Source organism: Centruroides sculpturatus, unplaced genomic scaffold (assembly GCF_000671375.1).
Source record: "Centruroides sculpturatus isolate CEXI.00-Female unplaced genomic scaffold, Cexi_2.0 scaffold967, whole genome shotgun sequence".
Lineage (NCBI taxonomy): Eukaryota > Metazoa > Arthropoda > Arachnida > Scorpiones > Buthidae > Centruroides > Centruroides sculpturatus.
In genome coordinates this window covers 298,220-318,179 of record NW_019385089.1, presented here as the reverse complement: position 1 = coordinate 318,179, position 19,960 = coordinate 298,220, and the positions used below count along the sequence as shown (strand labels likewise).

The 19,960-nt window shown below is 31.2% G+C and overlaps 1 protein-coding gene across 1 annotated transcript in view; it reads left to right on the top strand.

Annotated features, from left to right (window-relative positions):
- The window catches only part of LOC111634515 (alpha-mannosidase 2C1-like), a 39,621-nt gene that overhangs the window by 6,653 nt on the left and 13,008 nt on the right, over positions 1–19,960 (top strand). Inside the window, exons 3-4 of the mRNA XM_023379313.1 lie at positions 9,483–9,664; positions 15,310–15,440. Coding sequence (XP_023235081.1) covers positions 9,483–9,664; positions 15,310–15,440 — 313 coding nt within the window. The remainder of the gene's footprint in view (positions 1–9,482; positions 9,665–15,309; positions 15,441–19,960) is intronic.

The following is a 19,960-nucleotide window of genomic DNA, read 5'->3' as shown; positions in this document are numbered from 1 at the left end:
ATAATCAGAATTAATCTTAACATTGGACAAAACTTTTATTAATGGCAGTACATCTTGTTCTTGCACCAACAATCATGAACTTGTTGCAGAAATGTTCACTTTTCTATTAGTAGAAATTTGAAGTTTCTTGTCTTGGTTTTGTGTAATAAATTTTGTGTTCTATTACAATCCAGTAAATAAAAAATAGCTCCAGAGTCACTGCAAATTCAGACTTATCACCTGCCAAAAAACAAAAAAAAATTGCCACAGGCTTTTCTTTTGATTTTCAATGTGTGACTTTTTGAAAACACAAATTTTGTTTTTTTCTGCAGCTATTTTCCAAGTGTTCTTGAATTGCATTCCATACAGCATGCTATATGGATTCTCTCTTTTTTTTAATCATAAAATTGATTTTCCAGATCACTTCTTTGTTCCTTACAGATTTCTTCAGGATTTTGTAGGTAATTTTTGGAGAATAAAAATCAAGATGCTCTTTTTACCTATTTCCAGTTCTGTTGATAATATTTGGCTACAGTTTGATTACAGTTGCTTATCTTGTTCTTCAGAAGCTTCTTGATTGAAAGTTTTTAGCCGTTTTAAAATTAAGTTTTTTAGCATGTTGAGACTTACTTAAGTCAATAAATGTTCAAGAACATTCATTGCTATAGTTAGTTACTTTATTTTTTTCCATTGATACCATGTGTATAAGTTTTTATTTTTTATTACAACTTGTCCAAATAAAACTGGAATAATCCTCTTTATTTTAAAACCAGCAGATGAGTGTGGCATTGCCTAGGCAAAAAACAACAACAAAGATTAAGATTATTAGATTAATTCGTACTTCTAATCCTATTCTAGTAGCCCAGGATGCCCCTTAGTTGGCATACTAGCAGCAGCGGTGTCATTCCGTGGTATAAATAATAAATTCCTATTACAAATAAAAATAATAATATACTGAATTTTTTATGGCGTACACTACTGAAACTCAGCCAAAAATACAAAAAACAGTATCAAATAATAATATACTGAATTTATTGTTAATTTAAATAATAGCTAGGGGTGTCCCTAGTGGCCATTTTTGGCATACTGTGACAAAACCCAGTATTTCAGCTTTAGATAGTAGATTACTTCATCGTTTAACACTTTTTGAATGATCAGCAAATTTATTTATATTTTATTTAAAATGTTTCAAATTTTTAGGTTCATAGATTATTTGAACTTTTTTGTCTATAGACTGAATAAAAAATTAACATAAACTGTTTAAAAAATCATCTGTTATTGACTAGTAAAGAACAAGCAATGAAGAAGGCAATATGTCACAATCCTATTCTTTAATTTTTATGAAAGCCATTTATGAAATGTATGCCATTAAGAATCTTTTAGTTAACTTAGGTTGTTATATTTTCTTTAGATTTTTTAAAACAATAGCCAAGTTTGTGAAATGTTTTTATTCAAGAATAAAAACTTTCTCAAGAGAAAGTCATAGTGAATAACAACTTGTATTTTGTCAGCTCTATGCAATATTATTTTTTTAGGATAGAGACTTTGTAATTAATGCCCAAAGCATAAACTGAAACAATAACAGTTACACACATTTTCTGATTTTTGTATATGATCTGTTTTTTATCATATGTTGAAATACAGTTAATTTTTGCTTCTATTTCTGAAAATCATTGAAGAACATGAAGAGTAATCTTCTTGGTTGGCAAGTTTACAAGATATTTACATTAGCTTACATAGCCTATATTAAGTTTTGACTTCTGTTACTCTATTTAAATATGTGTTCCAACATATTGTTTTATGTGGATTTTCTTCAACTAAGGTTTTCAAATTATTATCATCTACATTTAACTTGCATTCCCATCATACTTATTCTTTGAGGCTGTCATCTGCAGAATAGAATTTTTGAACTAATAAGCTGTTTATTTTATAATAGTTTACTACAGTTAAATTATATTTAACAAACATACCTTTATAGTTCTAATGAACATTTTCGGCTTGGTTTACAGACCTTCTTCAGATTAGAAACTGTTTCAATTAGGAGGAGTTATGCTGTGTACCAAAATGGAACAATTCAAAGTTTTGAGGTTATTAAATTTCCTATGTTGTAACTTGAGATTTATAAATTTAAATAAAAATTATTTATTGAAAATATAAAATTACCTATAATAAATATTAAGCACATGGAGGCAATTAATAAAAATTATTGATTTGAGTACATTTAGATAAAAATGCTTGCCAAGCCTGTAATATGCTGAGGCTTTCTCTGTTGTTAATGCAAAGTCCTTGGCTTACTGCTTTATGGCTTGGCTTGCTGATGGTTTCACTTATTCTTAAATTTTGTATATCAAATATTTTTCTTAATAATTTTGCATCTTCTTAACATGAGGACACATCGGGCTCGCTTGCACACTGGGTTAAAGCATAATTTCTTTTATGGATGTCATATTTATGCTCTTTTATTTTGGCCTCAATCAATCTGTTAGCTGAGCCTATATAGCAGCGGTTCTTAACCTGGGGTGTGTTCACCCCTGGGGGTGCAAGAGAAATTTCAAAAATTAAAAAAAAAATACGAACGAGGTGACTCTGTTCTTTACAAACCGTGGTATCCAGCAACACCTCATCCCCATTTCTACACTCTCTACTCTATCATCTCTCAGTACATAGTGCTTGTCATCAGTTGTCAGTACATGCAGTTAATGTAGTCACATTGTCATGTGCAGTACAGAAACTAGTTGAGATGTGTTTGTATACCTTGAATACAGCACTTTTGCACATCGAAACAAAAGCCAGAAATTGCTTAAATGCATCTGATGACTTACACGTGGCTCTCTAAAAAAAAAGCCTCGTTTTAATAGAATTATTATGAATAAACAACAACAACCTAGCCATTAAAATTTAAATATTGCTTTTTATGTTATATAGCAATATATATTGTAAATAAACATGGCATTTGTTTATGCAATAAATGTTTTTTCTTAAATAAAAAATATACACANATGAATAAACAACAACAACCTAGCCATTAAAATTTAAATATTGCTTTTTATGTTATATAGCAATATATATTGTAAATAAACATGGCATTTGTTTATGCAATAAATGTTTTTTCTTAAATAAAAAATATACACACATTTTTTAAGGGGGTGCAAGAGCTTATTTTCAGATTCAAGAGGGTGCTGACCACTAAAAAGGTTAAGAACTGCTGCTATATAGGTTAGACATCTGTTGAATCTAGAATCCTCTACAGGTATGGTATACACTCCAGGGGCTCTTTTCTCGTTTATTTGATTGTTTCCATTGGTTAATAATCTGAATATAGTTTGGTTTCTTTTAAAGGCTATATCTATTTGTATATCTTATGCTATGCTAGAATACTTTGTGTAATCTGGAGTCCAATTCAACTGTAATAAATTTTGTTGTTTTGCTTCTTTACCTCACTTGTTTTTAAATTTCTAGCCGATTCAGTAATTAGTTTATTACTATAGCCATGTTTTGTTTGTTAGTTGTAGCTAGTTTTTTTAATAGATTTAATCTCTTGCTATGTATCCTCTTTTCTAGAACAATGTGTGTAAGCTCTTTCAATGAGTGTTCTGAACACTGCTATTTTAAAACTCTTTGTATCATTAGAGGCAGCAGGTATGAAAAAGGAAGATGCATTTGGTTTGTGATAAACTTTTGTGAGTATTTTGTTCTCAATGATCTCTATTTCTAGGTTTAAATAGTGTACTTTTGTTTTGTCTGATTGGTCTAATTTCCAAATTATTAAAATATCATTGACATGCTTGCATATAAATGGATGTTGCAAAGGAATTTTTTGATTGCGTTCTGTTCCAGCAACCTAACATCATGTTGCATAAATTTCCTGAAAGGGGACTTCCTATTGGAACCCCTTGTTTTTGTAAAAATGTTTGATTGTTAAGTGTGAAAAATGAGGTGTAGCCATAGCATATGCATTAATTCTAGTATTTGTTGGTGATAATTTGATGCATTTGGTATAATATGCAACAAAATATCTCTTAAAGTGCAAAAACACTACTCAAGCTTGATAGATGGATACATCAACACAAAATTGAGAACTGTAATGTACTCATTATCAGTACAAGTTAAGCTTTTTAATTTTGATATTAGTTGTAGAGATCAATACTATAACTGGAACCTGTTACTGGTGTTAACATCCTCATGAAAAAACACAGTCTATCACAAACATTTTCAAACTTTTGAATAGTTCTTCCTCAGGTAAAATCTGATGGAACACTTCAAATTAGAACATAAATATTTTAAATTCTATTGAAAACATTTGTGATAGACTGTGTTTTTTCATGACGAACATCGGTAACAGGTTCCAGTTATAGTGTTGATTTCACCCCCGGTGTTAAGGTGATGTTGAACTTCTTATTTAGTTGTAGGGAGTTGGCTATGATATATTTTGTATCCTTTGAGGTGTTTTTCAAGCCATTGGTGCATTTTTCTCTCTATTTTGATTGTTGCTGATCTCACTTTGTCTAGAATCAGACATAATTGCTGGCCATGTTTGTGAATTTTAGCAAAAGCAAACAGCCTCAGGGTGTCTGGGGAGCTTATTGCTGCATGGTTTAGCCCTTAAAGCTTGGCTATGGCTGTGGCAGTGAATCTACTGATCCTCCTTTGTAGTTTATCCACTTAAGTCCTTTTTGATAGGTTGACATTTGGTGTTGGAGTTGTAAATCTCAAGTAATAAGATATATGTGGATCTTTTTAATAGAACCATCTATAGAGCCAGATTTGCATTTTTGGAGGTCCTAGGATGAGCATGGCATTGGGGCCTCTAAAAATAATAATGATCTCTGAAATTAATTTGACTTATTCACATAAGGATTTTTATAAATTCTATCATAAAATACCTGATCTGGTTTAAAAGTTAATCTTACATTATCGAGTCAAGAGATGATCGATGAGGCTTTATGAAATATGAAAACTAATATTTAAAAAAAGTTTTCATTATAAAATTCAATGTGGTATAAAACTTACAATATGTTTTACAAAAGATTTTTTTTACATTTTTCTTTGGCAAATTCAACCATTAATAAATCAAACTCAATGGATTTCATTTTATCAACATTGCAAGATTATAAAGTGAAATTGTCTAAAGTATTCTGAGTCTTGGTTGACTTTAGATCATTTTTGGTTAATTTTAATTTTGAAAAACTTCTCTCACCAAAACAGTTGTTAATCATCAAGCATAAATAAATTATTAAAACTGTTTCAGTGTTTGGAAATGCAATTTCCATATTCTTTTGTCTTGTCATCTTATACAAGAACAAATGAGTCAAAGGGGATTCTCGATCTTGATAATTAATTTTGATGAAACTATGGAGTTGCAAAACTTCACTACATAATGAATCATCAATACTCTTTGATATTGCTTGATGGTATTTTGTACACACCTTCAGTTCTTCATTAGGAGTGTCAGTGTTGATTAAAAATCCAAAATTATGATTAATTTCCTTATAAGATTCAGCTTGTTGTTCCAAATTCATATTATTATTTTTCAAAATTTTCAGAAAAATATTTTTAAAGTTTTCCTTGGGACTTAACACTTTTTCATTTGATTAAGGTTCACCTGGAATTCTTTTTTAGTTTGTTGTCTCTGTTTTGTATCATTAGTATCAGGAAATAATTATTTAGCTTCTGCTTCAATTGTGTCAAACTGATCATTCAAACTCATTAGGAACTCACCAAGAGATGAATACAAAGAAAAACATGTATAGCATGATTTTTGAATCTTACAAGGACTTGAAAACTGCATTAATTCTTTCTAGTGTTACATGTGACATGAAAAATGTTTTATTTTAAAAATTTTTAAAAAGAAATAGCTCTTATTTTTTCTTATTAAAAGTTTTTAAAAGTTGAAAACAGATTGATAATTTTGGGGCCCTAGCCACTTGCATACATTTGTTACACGTGGAATGTCATATGGAAATCCATAAGTAATTGATTTTTTATATTAAATAATTATTTCCACTCAAACGCAAATCTGACATAAAAAAATTGCTGGGAAATAATTCCCATGAAATAAAAACCCCAAAAAGTGTTTTTACAAAAAAACTATATAAAAAAATAATAATAATTTAAAGTAAAAGCTTTTATTTGATAAATATAACTGCACAGATTGTTATTCTTTCATTTAATAAGGCATGATATTTCACCCTTGCAGTCTACATTGTTTACAAACTGGTTGACCTTGAGAACAGCTGGTGTCAGCTTTCCTGGGTAGTTCTTGTATGCCTCAGGGTAATATTGGTTTAAAGCAGGAGGGGAGCTAACTTACCACATCTATTCAAATATAACATAAAATGTTTGATTTTTATGCTATTGAAATACAGGGGACCGAAAAAAGGTATGGAAAAAAATGCTACTGAATAAAAACAAAAAAACTTGCTGATGTCATAAAAAAAACATCCTATAGCATTTAAAAAACTTTACAGACGTCAAATCCGTGAAATACAAGTTTAGAACGATTTTATTAATTTGATAAAAAAAAAACTCGCATAATAAAACAATAGCACAATTAATTAGCTAATTAATAAATTGTCATAAAAAATTTTTGTGGCAAAAATAATTCATGAAATTTGCATAGGTAATAGATAAAGATGTATATGTGATAGGTGAAAGATAAAGATGTATATATGCTGATCCATACATTTTTGGAAAAGTTATAAGTCAAGACTCTTTTTTGAAGCCCCTTAAGTCCATGTCCGAGATATCTCTGGTTATGGATCACACACCCTCGTGCAGTTCGAGATAACTTGGGTTAGGGCGGAAGGGGCTAGGATGTGGCCTACTCGGCCTATAGGTAAATCTGGCACTGACCATCTGTCTGCATTTGCCAGCTTTAACATTATCTTATTACATTTTAGCCATTTCTTGCTTTCTTGGACTTGGACCCATGTGTTTTTATCTTCTGGGTCACTCTGTTTTTTGCATTTTGAAGAGAGTGCCATCTTCAGAACTTTTTATACATTTCATTGGAAGCATTTTTAAACTGGGCTAGGATTTTATCTATGTTAGGAATGATGTTTTTAGCTCTTATATTGGAGAACTTCAGTGCATATATTGGTCCATACTGGCAAGCTTTAATAATACAATTTAGTGAGTTAATATGATCCCAGCAGATAGGGGTGTTAAATTTTGGTTTACGTTTCAGTTTTTGATGATCAAAGATCCATTTTAACTTCTTTCTATACTTCTTATGCAGGTTTCTGCTTACTACTTCTTCTAGTTTAATTACACGTGCATTTATATTTGTAAGTTCAGGTCTTCATTGTACATTTCATTCTCTAACTTTATCTGGTTAGAAAGTCTGTTGTAGACGTATCTTTTGGATAATTGAATTGCTTTTCGGAGGAATACAAAACATACTTTTTGGAGAAGTACTTCACATCCGTATAGTAGTTTAATTCAGTATGTCAACATAGGGTGTACCTTGTTCTTTTTGCATTCAAATAGAAAGTTCCTTTCCTCTGTAGCTTGAATTCCAGTACCACTTTGGATTGATTCTTTTTTTCCAGAGTATTCTAAATTAAATTAAAGTGCTAATAATTTCATAAAAAAGACTGGAAATTTAGAAATAAATAAATAAATAACAAAAAAATAAAAATAAAGAAAATTCAGAGAACAAATATTTGTTCTTCTTAGGAAAAACCATAGGAAAAAATTAAAGAATACCAGTATTTCTTAAGAAAATTATGAATTAGTGAATTCATCCATACTTACTTGTTCACTGCTGAATTCAGCATTGAATAAGTTTGAAAATTAGATACAGTTTCATTAGTTGGTGACATTAAATAATTGCTTCTATCACAATGTCAATGAGTTTGTTGTTTTCTTTTGATACTCTCTTAATGAAATCAATTTTTATTTTATATTGTATCATTGGATAAACTTGTTTCATCACATTTTACAGAAATATTTATCTGTTAAAAAATTTTTCTCAAATAATGAAAAAAGTAATTTTTAATAGAGTAATCTGTAACAAAGCAATTTAAAGTAATTTATTTCAAGATGCAATAATTACATTTCAAAAAACTTGAAAGTAGATGGGAAATCTATATAAATAAAAATGTAATGTTTGTTTTTTTCAAAATCTTAAGTCTCTGAAAGTTCTTCACCGATTGCTTTCAAATTTTGACACAACGTTGCATTCGAATATGCTTGTTTTTATATTATATAGATGTCGAAATTTTTCCCACACAGGGAAGAGGGACAGGATTAAGGCTTACCATGAGAACTCGGCTTCTATTATACTATTCTAGATGCAGTTTTTTGCGCTTTTGGTTGCGTTTTAACAGGGTACGTCAAGAGAATGTACACTAAGAAAGGATTTTTCAAAATTCCCTCCTGCAGGGAGTGTTATACATTTATAATAGATACATTTTCAACCATAGCAATGTGTGGCCGGGTCTGCTAATTATATAAATAAAAAGAAAAAACTTTTTCAAAGAAAATTTGAGGCAAAAGAAGACAAAACTCAACAATGCAAATTCAAACACAAGCATATCTACAAATGCCTTACATTGATATAATAGTATGATAGTGTAATTAATGAATAAACAAAATTTTCCTTCTATTTATAAGATATAATTAAAAGACATAGATAAATTTTATTTAATAATGTTAACTTAATAAATTATTTCTTAATTGATAATATACAGTCGATTCCCCCTCTAATGCGATAGATACGTTCCAGTTTATAAGAATTTCATGTTGTAGGAATCCTTAAATACATGAGCCAATCACAGCCCGGCATGTGTGCAGTTTACGAACTATGGCTGTTTGAAAGATTTTCTTCCATAAAATTAATCGATTCTAGACTAATTTGACTCAACATTTCCAAAACACGTATAATTTTTTGGGAATAATCCGTATAAACTATGCTATAAACAAAAAATTGTAGGATTACTTACCGAGTGTGCACCGTTCGATGACGCCATTGCTTAAGCTTGTTTTCGTCATGGAGCAGTGCACCAAACGGCGGATGCGTTTTCTGATAACTTATTTTTCTGCAAAAAATTTGCTGAACTTTGGAGACATCATTAATAGAAATAATTTTTATGGCCATTGAATAAGAAATGTTTTTTCAAAGAAATGTATAAAATTACAGTACTGTATTAGACTTACAGTACCTAACTTATATACTGTACAGATGATAGTAAACTCAACTTATCTGCCTAAACTCTTAATAGCGTGTAAGTAGTTCGGCTGCTCGTCCACTATTGGTCTAGATTTGATCAATCCTGTCGCGACACAAGTTGGCAATGACGTTTTACTGCATTTTACGAGTCTCTTTTATCATCTTTGTACGAATATGGTTGCAATTTTTTTTCCGCGATATACGAATCTGCATTATATGAACCTGCATTATAGGGGAGTCGACTGTATATTAAAACTAATAGGAAAAAATATTATGAACTGTGTAACTATTAACTTTTCTCATATGAAATAGTTATTTTCAATATTTACAGGTGAAAGGAAGGACTTTATTATATCGTATAATGTAACTTTGGAAGATCTCAGGCAAACTTATTATATAGAAATGGCATGCAATACATTAATTGGTGCTGGAAAACCAACAATGATATCACCACCTGATCCTGATCATTATTTTACTCTGAATATGGCAGAAATTGCTGTTTTTGATAGACAGGTAATTAGTTTTGAAATATATTTCAAATCAATTTCAGAAGTAATGATTCATAATTTCATACATAGTTGAAACAAAATCAAAAAATTTCATATCAAAATTATTAAATTATATTTTTAACCAATTAAAAATCAATTCTTAATGTAAAAGGTATGGTTGTTGTATATTCAAATTCTCTGAGTAGCATCCTTGTAATCCAAAAAATGATTCTTGGTAGACGACCAAACAGCAATTGGTTAGGAAAACGTTACGGTTTATTTAAAACAATTTTTTATTCAAATGCATTTCGGATTGGTTTACATTCCCAACCATTGGAAACATAAACCAATCCGAAATGCATTTGAATAAAAAATTGTTTTAAAAATTGTTTTGCAAGGACGCTACACACAGAATAAAAATTAATTATTCATAAACTTGACATCAGAAATAGGCTATGATACTATTTGTGATAACTTGATTAATTTTAATTAATACAATTTATTTAATAAGAAACTAATTATTGTTTAATTCTTAAATTATAAGATAGCATACCTAGTGGAAAAAACTATTTTAATATAGTTTGACTTTAATTAAATTGGGATATATAGTACAGTAATACCTCGACTTATGCTACCCTGACTTACACGAACCCGGAGTTACGCGATTTTCAAATCTCGTTGATTCATCTTTTGTTTGAACACCACGCAACTCTTGATTACTCACTCCCCCAACACTATTGTTCAGCTTACATGTTTGGACGTGTCGCGCGGAATCGACATATAGCTACAATTTATTTTGTGTTATTTATTTCTGTGTTTGTTATATCTACGGAGATTTGAGAGACTCTATGTGGTGATTTCTTGTAACCGTGAATGAATCAAAAGACGAGATAAGATTAACGAGAGCATTTATTAGCTTACATACATCCGACTTGGATTTTACACAAATTGCGAAATTATACCCCGACTTACGCGGTTATCGCTCGGTCCCACCTATCGCATAAGTTCGGGGTATTACTGTACATCAAATAATATATGTAACTGTTCTGGCTCACTATTCTGGAGGACTTCTTTTTAGTTTTTTCCTTAAATTTTAGTTGTTAATAAACATCATTCAATTCTCCATTCAACTTTTCATTTACCAGAATGTACATCTTTTACATTTCTTACCACTGTCCCTCATCAGCTGGTTTCATACATCTGGTTTCACATTAATACATAACTTGAAAACACCATAAAACTTTTCTTAAAATAATTTTTAATTTTCTCAATTTTCTATTTTTTTCAATGTCTATTTTTAATATTGAGTAGCATGTATTATTCATCTTCATAACACAGTTGTTTTTAATTTTGTTTATAAATATGTTTTTAATAGTCTATGGAAAACAGCTAGAAGTCAGTATCAAGGAGCATGTAAGAACAATTAAGTAGGCTTATCACAACTCTGTAGTGGCAGCTCATTGTAATAAAGTTGTGAAATCAATGTAAATGCTATCAAGATTTTAAAATTGGCACATAATACATTTAGAAGAAAATTATACAAGTATTTAGAGATTATAAAAATATTTAAAAACAAAATGAATAAACGGTAGTATGAAGATGAATAATACATGGTACACAATATTAAAAATAGATGTTGATAAAATAGAAAATCAAGGAAATTAATAATTATTTTAGGATTTAGGAAAAGTTTTAATTTTTAGGGTTTTAAGAGTGTCTTTTAGGAAAATTTTTCAGAGAAAGCAGGTAAAAAAATTGCACATGACCAAAAAGGTATTCCTTGAAGTGTTCAAAGGAGGGAATTGGTTAGTGTTGTTTGAGGTTAGGTTTTAAGAAAAAGTTTTATGGTGTTTTTAAGTTATGTATTAATGTGAAACCTGATGTATGAAGCCAGCTGATGAGGGACAGTGGTCAGAAATGTAAAAGATGTATTGTACTCGTACATTCTGGCAAAAGAAAAGTTAAATGGAAAATTAAATGATGTTTATTAGCAAGTAAAATTTTGGGAAAGAACTGATAAGAAGTCCTTCAGATAGTGAACCATAATGGTCACACATATTATTTAGTGTATTACAAAAGAAAGAACAAACAGCAAATTATAGAATGAGATTTATAGTTTTGTTAAAATATCATATTCAAAGATTATAATTATACCTGCACAAAGTGGTAATTCTTATTGAAGCAATTTCGAATTTATTCTTCAGCAGCTAAATTTTTACAAGAGGAAATAAGCTACATTGTTTTATAAATAAGATTATAATTTTAAAATGCTTATTTAAGAAATAAACTATTTGTAATGAACAATAATCGCATTTGATACAACAGAAATGATACTGAGCACAGATAAATAATCAGAAATAATACTTAACTACCTTATGTTTGCTGAGAAATATTTATTTAAATACTCACATGCAGTGGTGATATTCGAAATATTTAACAAAGGGTTCGCTAACAGAAAATTTTTCCTTAACAATTTTTTTTCGCTCAATAGGTGCATTAGCAACATTAGCGCAAAATATATTTTTATAAATATTAAAAAAGAGTGTTCAAAATGGTTTATTTTGTACATATTTTATTACGACATGTGTTCCGCAACCATCTTGTATTTTCTCGCGCGTGTGGGATTTCTCTTTTGCTGGATCTAGTTTCAAGAACTCTCTCCAGTCGATCGCGAGTGAACCTCGTTTCAGTTGAGATTGAAATGGTCGAGGGAGGTCACACCAAGGCGAACGAGGTATAAGGCTCTAGTTCAGTAGTGTTACAGAGTATAATACATATATTTTAATATATTTTTTAAAAGAAACAAAACCACTGAGAAATGTTATGTGTGTTTAACAAGGTTCGGAAAACTTTGAAAATGTTAACAACGGGTTCGGCTGAACCTGTGCGAACCCGCTGAATATCACCACTGTGTGAGCATTTTCAACCTATTTTATAGGCCATCTTCAGGTGTTGAAAACAGAATATTGACCATTACAAAATGGAACATTCAAAGGATTTCAAACATTTTCATTTAAACATATATTTAAAATACAAATATGAATCATAATATAATTTTCTAATTGAATAAATTTAACAGAATAACAAATAAATAAACAAGTAAAGTGGCAAAGCCATATTTGGGACAAGACTGCCTCAGAGCCTCACTACTAAGCAGGATTACTTTGACGCTCAAGGCAGGTCTCGTTCTCCAATCTTCTTTGGTATTGCTGGTTTAGAGTGTGATTGTTTAAACTTTGCTAGCCATGACCAGGAGGTCGTCCACAATGAATTTTTGGTGAAATTAACCTATTAAATTTCGAAATTTCTCTCCATTGTGTGTCGCCTTGGGTTGAATTTTTGTCAATGCCGAACAAAAATTTCCCGTTTCTGAAAAAATAATCCTGGCTATTATATCATTCGAATTTATTTTTTATTTTGCACAAACACAAACAATATATATATATTAATAAATGTAAAAAGAAAATAAATTATATTTTGGAAGTTAGTTTTAACATAAAATTATAACAACTAGCACCATCTACTTTCAAAAATGTTCCAATGCTGAAATGAGATATCTCAGGTCAATCGGTCAAGGTCAGCACATTGTGACCAGAGATATGTTGGAAATAACACATGACAGGTAAATAGGTTTTTTCAAAGATTCATTTGTCAAAATTCGATTTAGCAACATTCACTTTTTGAACTTCCCAACGCACGTGTTTGTCAAAATTCAATTTTACAACATTCACACTTCTAACTTTCCAATGAGCAATGTTTGTGCAAATCTCACACTACTGCCTGTTTGTAGAGAGTGTTGCCATTTTGTATTTTATTTTGACTCTATTCTCAGTTCCCTGAGTAGCTACAAGTCTGGTGTTTTTTTTTATGCGCACATGATTTCGGTGTTTAATACTCTGTGCCAAATTGCAACTTTTGACATGTACAGTACTACTTCATATCTCTAAGCTGATAAGCCAACTGGCAGTATGATTTTATAAACAAGATATAGTCTTGTCAATAAGAAACAAAAATAAGATGAAAAAACTTAAATAAAGAATACAAAGTAGATTGTTAGAATGTAAGAGAATTAGAGATTTTTATATCTGAATTTCTATTTCCTTTTTATGATGTATTTCCAGGCTGAAGATAACCCTTGTGTGTGTAATGGACAGATGCCTTAAAGACGACAGATACAGTACAGGAGGGTTACCTTCAACCTGGAAATACATCATAAAAAAGAAATTAATACAGTGGGTGATCGGTTAACGAACATAATCCATTCCAAGGTTTTGTTTGCTATCCGAATTGTTTGTTAACCGATTATCGATTTACCATAGGTTTCTATGGGAATTTAATTAATTTGTTCTGAAGACCCTCAAAAATAAAAAAATATATACTTTCTTACTACGTTTATTTATATGTAATAATAAAAATACGTACACACACAGTCTTGCATTTTTATTAGTCATATTTTTTTTCCGTTTGAAATGGTTAAAGAACCTGTCTAATGTCGATTGCTTTCCTCTCTTCTTAAGGATTTTTCGTAAGTAATTAATAGCATTGCAATTGTAGAAATCCCCAAGCCTCAACCTGGTTTAGATGCCATTCTAAGACCGTTGTTCTGACATTCTCCCACTTCTTCAAAGGATCTTTAATAACAGATATCGGCATTAATCCTCTTTTTCAGAAGAAAACATATCTCGCCGAGTTTCTTGGTGTTCTTCATTCAAGAGTTCTTGGCGTTCTTCTGTCGTCAGATCCGTTTCAGGTTCCATTATGAACTCTTCGATGTTCTTTATTTCTCAGATGTGATTTTTGTTACTCCTTTAGCTGCTTGAGTCTTCTGGATTATACAGTATTTTTCTTAAATAAGATTGAACTGCGGCCTACTTTAGACCTGTTCATGCCATACTGCCCAGCAACATTAGGTATCTTCTGCCCACTCTCTACCTTTGCTATTATACTCTCACCTTTCGTAAAGAAAAACAGATGCAAAACTTAACAAGTGCCTACCCGACAGTCTCGCGAATACATAAAAGAATCATTTTGTCAGAAAAATAAAAGGCTGGAATTACAAGGGAGAGTTTCAAAGTTCGGAGGAATACTATCCGATCGGTATATACCGGCTTCAGTGTCGATGTCGACGTTTTCCACACTCCGAAAAGTTTTGAATTGTTTCCTGAAGACATGGGAAGACCAATTGGTATTCATTATTTTACATCGCTTTTTCTTGTGTTTGTTCTGTGAGGTGTTCGTTATCCGATCATGTGTTCGTTGTCCGAACATAAAAATCTTTCGGGAAAGTGTTCATTATCCGATTTGTTCATTATCCGATCTGTTCGTTAGCTGATCACCCACTGTATATGAAAACTCCTAATTCTCTTACATCCTCACAATCTACTTTTAAAAACTTAATAAAATAAAGATACAATCTTACAAACTTAAAATAAATAAAGAACATAATCTTATTTTTGTATCTTATTTATTTATTTGTTGTTTTGTTAAGCTTATCCAATTAGAAAATCATATTATGATTCATGTTTGAAAATTCCATTTTTCAACTATTTCATTTTCTAACAGTCAATATTCTGTTTTCCATACTTGAAGATAGCCTGCAAAATAGGTTCATATTTTTAACAACATTATATTTATAACAACATTCATACATGTTATGTCTCTTGTTTTTAGGTATATAATCTCATTATTGATTTAGAAGTCATGCTGGACATGGTGAAAAATCTTTCATCAGATAATCCTCGTGGATATGATGCAATGCATACTGCCAATGAAATGATCAATATTATTCAAACTAACGAAGGGTATGATGCTAATAATTTTATCTTTGTTAACAATTTATGAAAATATTTGAAAGTAAGAAATATCTATAAATACATTCAGATTGCTATTTTTGATTCTTAAAAGTAATTTATTTTCATTAATATACAGTTGAACCTGTATATCTCAAACATGTTTATCTTGGAAACCTCTATCTCAAAATTTATTTTTTCCTTGCATTTTCAGCCTAAATTCAATATATTTTTCATGTTTATTTCAAATAATTTTCTCCCAAAACCTTTATATCTCAAATTATGGAATGAAGTGTCGGTTACAATTTCAAAGCCCAGCAATTACATTTTGATAGCATAAACTGTAGTTGAGAAATGTCTCTTGCAGTACAATACATAGTTTCAATTAATGTGGCTTTTTTTCTGATTTGTTATGTGTTTGGATTGTTTATGATGATTCAACACACGGGTGATCTGCTGGGTGATGATTTCTGGGAAGAGTTTGTATGGGAAACTTGTTCCTATTTAGGTGTTCATGTTTTTACATGAAGAAAACTTGGAAAAAACACATGGCCAGCTTGTTGATGAGGTGTGAACCCACAGCCAACTACTAGTGTTCAGTGGTTTTATCCATTCAGTCACTAGTGGGCTGAGGTTATGAGTTTGGCTTGCATCTTATTAGTTGAAGAAAATCAAACATCAGAAACTATTAACAAACTATTTCTGTCAATGTATGTCAAAAATGTTTTATTTATACCTAATATAGGTATGTACTGTACTTGCCTTTGTTTTAATATAATACAATATATCCAATCAAACCCATTACTGTTTACTGTATAGGAACCTCTATATCTATAGGGTTCAGGAGGTCGTCCACGATGAATTTTTGGTGAAATTAACCTATTCAATTTCAAAATTTCTCTCCATTGTGTGTCGCCTCGGGTTGAATTTTTGTCAATGTCGAACAAAAATTTCCCGCTTTTGAAAAAATAATCCTGGCTATTATATCATTCGAATTTATTTTTTATTTTGCACAAACACAAACAATATATATATATTAATAAATGTAAAAAGAAAAGAAATTATATTTTGGAAGTTAGTTTTAATATAAAATTATAACAACTAGCACCATCTACTTTCAAAAATGTTCCAATGCTGAAACGAGATATCTCAGGTCAACCGGTCAAGGTCAGCACATTGTGACCAGAGATATCTCAAATTTTCTTCTTGTTTCTGTGAGATTTGAGATACAGGTTCAGTTGTATTAAGATTTTTATTATTCATTCATTTTAAAAGTTCAAAATCAGAGAATATATTTATAATAATGAACAAAAATATTTATGAAAATGAAGGAAATAATGTAAAATGTATATTTATTTTTTAAATTTGTCTTTTTTTTTTAAATCAAAGACAATAAACTAATAAAAATACAAGTTTTTATAATTATTTATATTTTAACACTTTTGTAATTTGAATTACCATATATCTGCATAGATAAGACGATAGTTGAATCATAAAAATAAGGCTTCCAAAATCTGGGGTTGTCTTATAGGACAGATATGAAAAAAATCAGATGAAATTTATATAAATTAAAACCATTATAAAAAGCAGACAAACTGTAATTATTTACTAGTAGAGAGTAGGGTATGTTCACAAAATAGAATATTCCATATGATGTTTTTGTGAATAGTCAAGGTCACCAAATGCCCATGCGAATGTTTGCAACAATAGCAAGGCAGTGCTGTCAGATTACAAAAATAAAATTTGTTCATTCAAAAAATTACGAATTGGACATAATTCCGTATACACTATACAGTATTATTATCCAGATGACGATCGCTGATCTAAACTAAATTCTTGGGCTGTTGATAGTTCGGGGTCGTCTTATAGGACAGATATATGCTAAAACTATAAAACACTTTGACAAAAATTTATACCGCATCTTATCTGAAGGTTGTCTTATCTGCACTGATATACAGTAGTTTTAGATTATGTGTAGAATATATATCAGTTATTCAATGTAGTTCATATGATTCACTTTTTTACAAACATCATAATATCAAATTTTCTTTTCTTTGAAAAAACTAAAGATAATTAAAATTACTCATTTTAACTGTTTTGTGACAAAACTATTGTTGGAATTTTATATAATGAGGCAAATTTATTGGACTTCTTACTGAAACACCACCATCCACCAATCTCTTTCTTTCTTCATTTGGGGCAAATCTCACAACATACTTCCTTATGTATCTTAGGAGTACAATTCTCACATTCTCTAACTTGGACGGCCCACGAGACTTTCCTCAAGATAAAATTAGCGTGGGCAGGCACATACCTAAAATACTTCGCATCACATAGGAACGGGCCTGGACATATGACCTTCTTCATCTATTCTATATGGTCCTCAGCCCGATGGCCAAATTTGGTGTGCCACTCTTGGAAGGTGCACCTCCCAGCACATTCAGCTGCATTGAAAAGACACTACATATTGCTCTCTGCACGGCCTTGGGGGTATCATTAACAACTCCCATTCTGTCACTCTATATGGAGATGCGGTACATTCCCTATAAAACAAGGCTCTGCATGCGGGCCATGACATATGCCATTATACAACTGGCATGTGGTCCCTTCAGCCCACTCCACAAGCTTTATAAGACAGTGCCCAGCTTGGCGTACTATTGTTGCGTCCTTACTAGGAGACCTACATCACAAGGGTCTTTTCATATGATGGAAAAGACCCTTGTGATGTAGGTCTCCTAGTAAGACTGACCTACTCTGTCAAAAGTATACCACCAAAAGAACACTCCACCAGACGCCACGCATCTGTAACTGTTTTTACACCTAAACATCTTCTCGACAGCAGAACCCAGTCCATCCACAATCACTTGTGCCTGCTTTCAAGAGGAGATCTCTAACTGGTGAGAAGACTGGGTGTTTATTGGAGTGGATGCTTCTAAAACCCCACTCAGGACGACCGCCGGGGTGGTCATCCCTTCTCATCAAATCACTGAAACATGGCAAATAGATGAAGGTTGCAGCTTCTTTGGAGTGGAGGCCCTTGCCATCCAGTAGGCACTACACTTTAGTCCTCTGCCGACCGTTGGGCGGCAGAGGAGACTCTGCCGCCCAACGGTCATCACTTCTGACAGCCAGTCAGTTCTTCAAGCAGTGGCAACAATCACCCATTCGTCACCTTCACTCATCACAGACCTGGTGGCAACTATCACATCATTTTCAACACCCCTCTCCATTGGGTGGACCTTCGGTCATGTGGGCATCTCAGTCAACAAAGCAGCCGACAAGGCCACATGAACTGGCACACCTACCGGCACAATATGATGTGCCCACTACAGCCGAATGATCTTTCTCAGAGCATCAGAAGATTAACCATCCAAAACCTCATTGATGCATGGACGCCAAGCCTTTGCTGGAAGGGGCGCAACCACCATCGCCCCTTTGCCAAGTGACCTTATCAATATGCCTCGTCCCAACGTACCTCAGTACAAATCTGTCCCTCAACCTCATCCTGACCCATTCATTAATTCCGATTTACTGGCCATCCACCGATGTACTGCCAAGCCAGCACTTGGCAGCCTTGGAATTGTTTATTTGCCAAACAGGTTGCTTCAACTAACCACAGCCCAGCAGCCCATTGGATTAATATAGCCAAGTGGCTGACATCTCCAGATAAACCCAAGAAAAAGAAAGAAGTCAAATTTATTGTTCATATAATTTTTAAACACTGTGTAAATGTTTAAAAAGTACAAACTTTAAATAAAGTAATAAAATCAAATATACATCCATTAATCCTATTTTTGATTAAGGTTAAATGATCTACTGGATTATATCAGGCTGTAATATTAAGAAATGATGCCTCTAAGCAAAATTTAGTATTTAAATATTAAATAATAGCCATGTTATTGGTCTTAATTAATAAAAATCTTTTATTTATTCCAGCCATTCAAAGTTTATTATAATATATTCAATTCATCTAGTTTTTTTCATCTATTTCAAATAAATATGCGTAAGATATTATTTTAACAAATTTAATATACCATATAATGTTTAAAGTTAGATAATGACATATCAATATTGATAATTAATAGTTGATATTAAATAGCACAATCTACAGAAAATAAATAAATATAATAAATCAGAAAAATTACTGTACATACTGACTTCTACACTCTTCAGATAAGCGTGTTACAGAATTGTATTAAATATGTTTTTAAATCTTATTTGTTTCTGCTTATACAATAAATAAAATCTGATTATAGAAAATACTACTGCTCAGGTTCAGCTAAATACACTAGGTTCACAAAAGTATCCTGACACCTATAAAATGCAAGAGTGTTTTTAGTTATTACTCATTTCTACTTGAAATAGGAAAAAAAATAATGACATGTAAAATCTTCAGACTTTTTACACTAGAAGAAAAAGCATTTACATGTACTGTACAAAAACATTCATCAAAAAGAGAAATATACTTTTATTTGAAACTGTGGCATGTCACAAAAGTATTTGGACAGAAGAAATAAATAATAAAATATTTT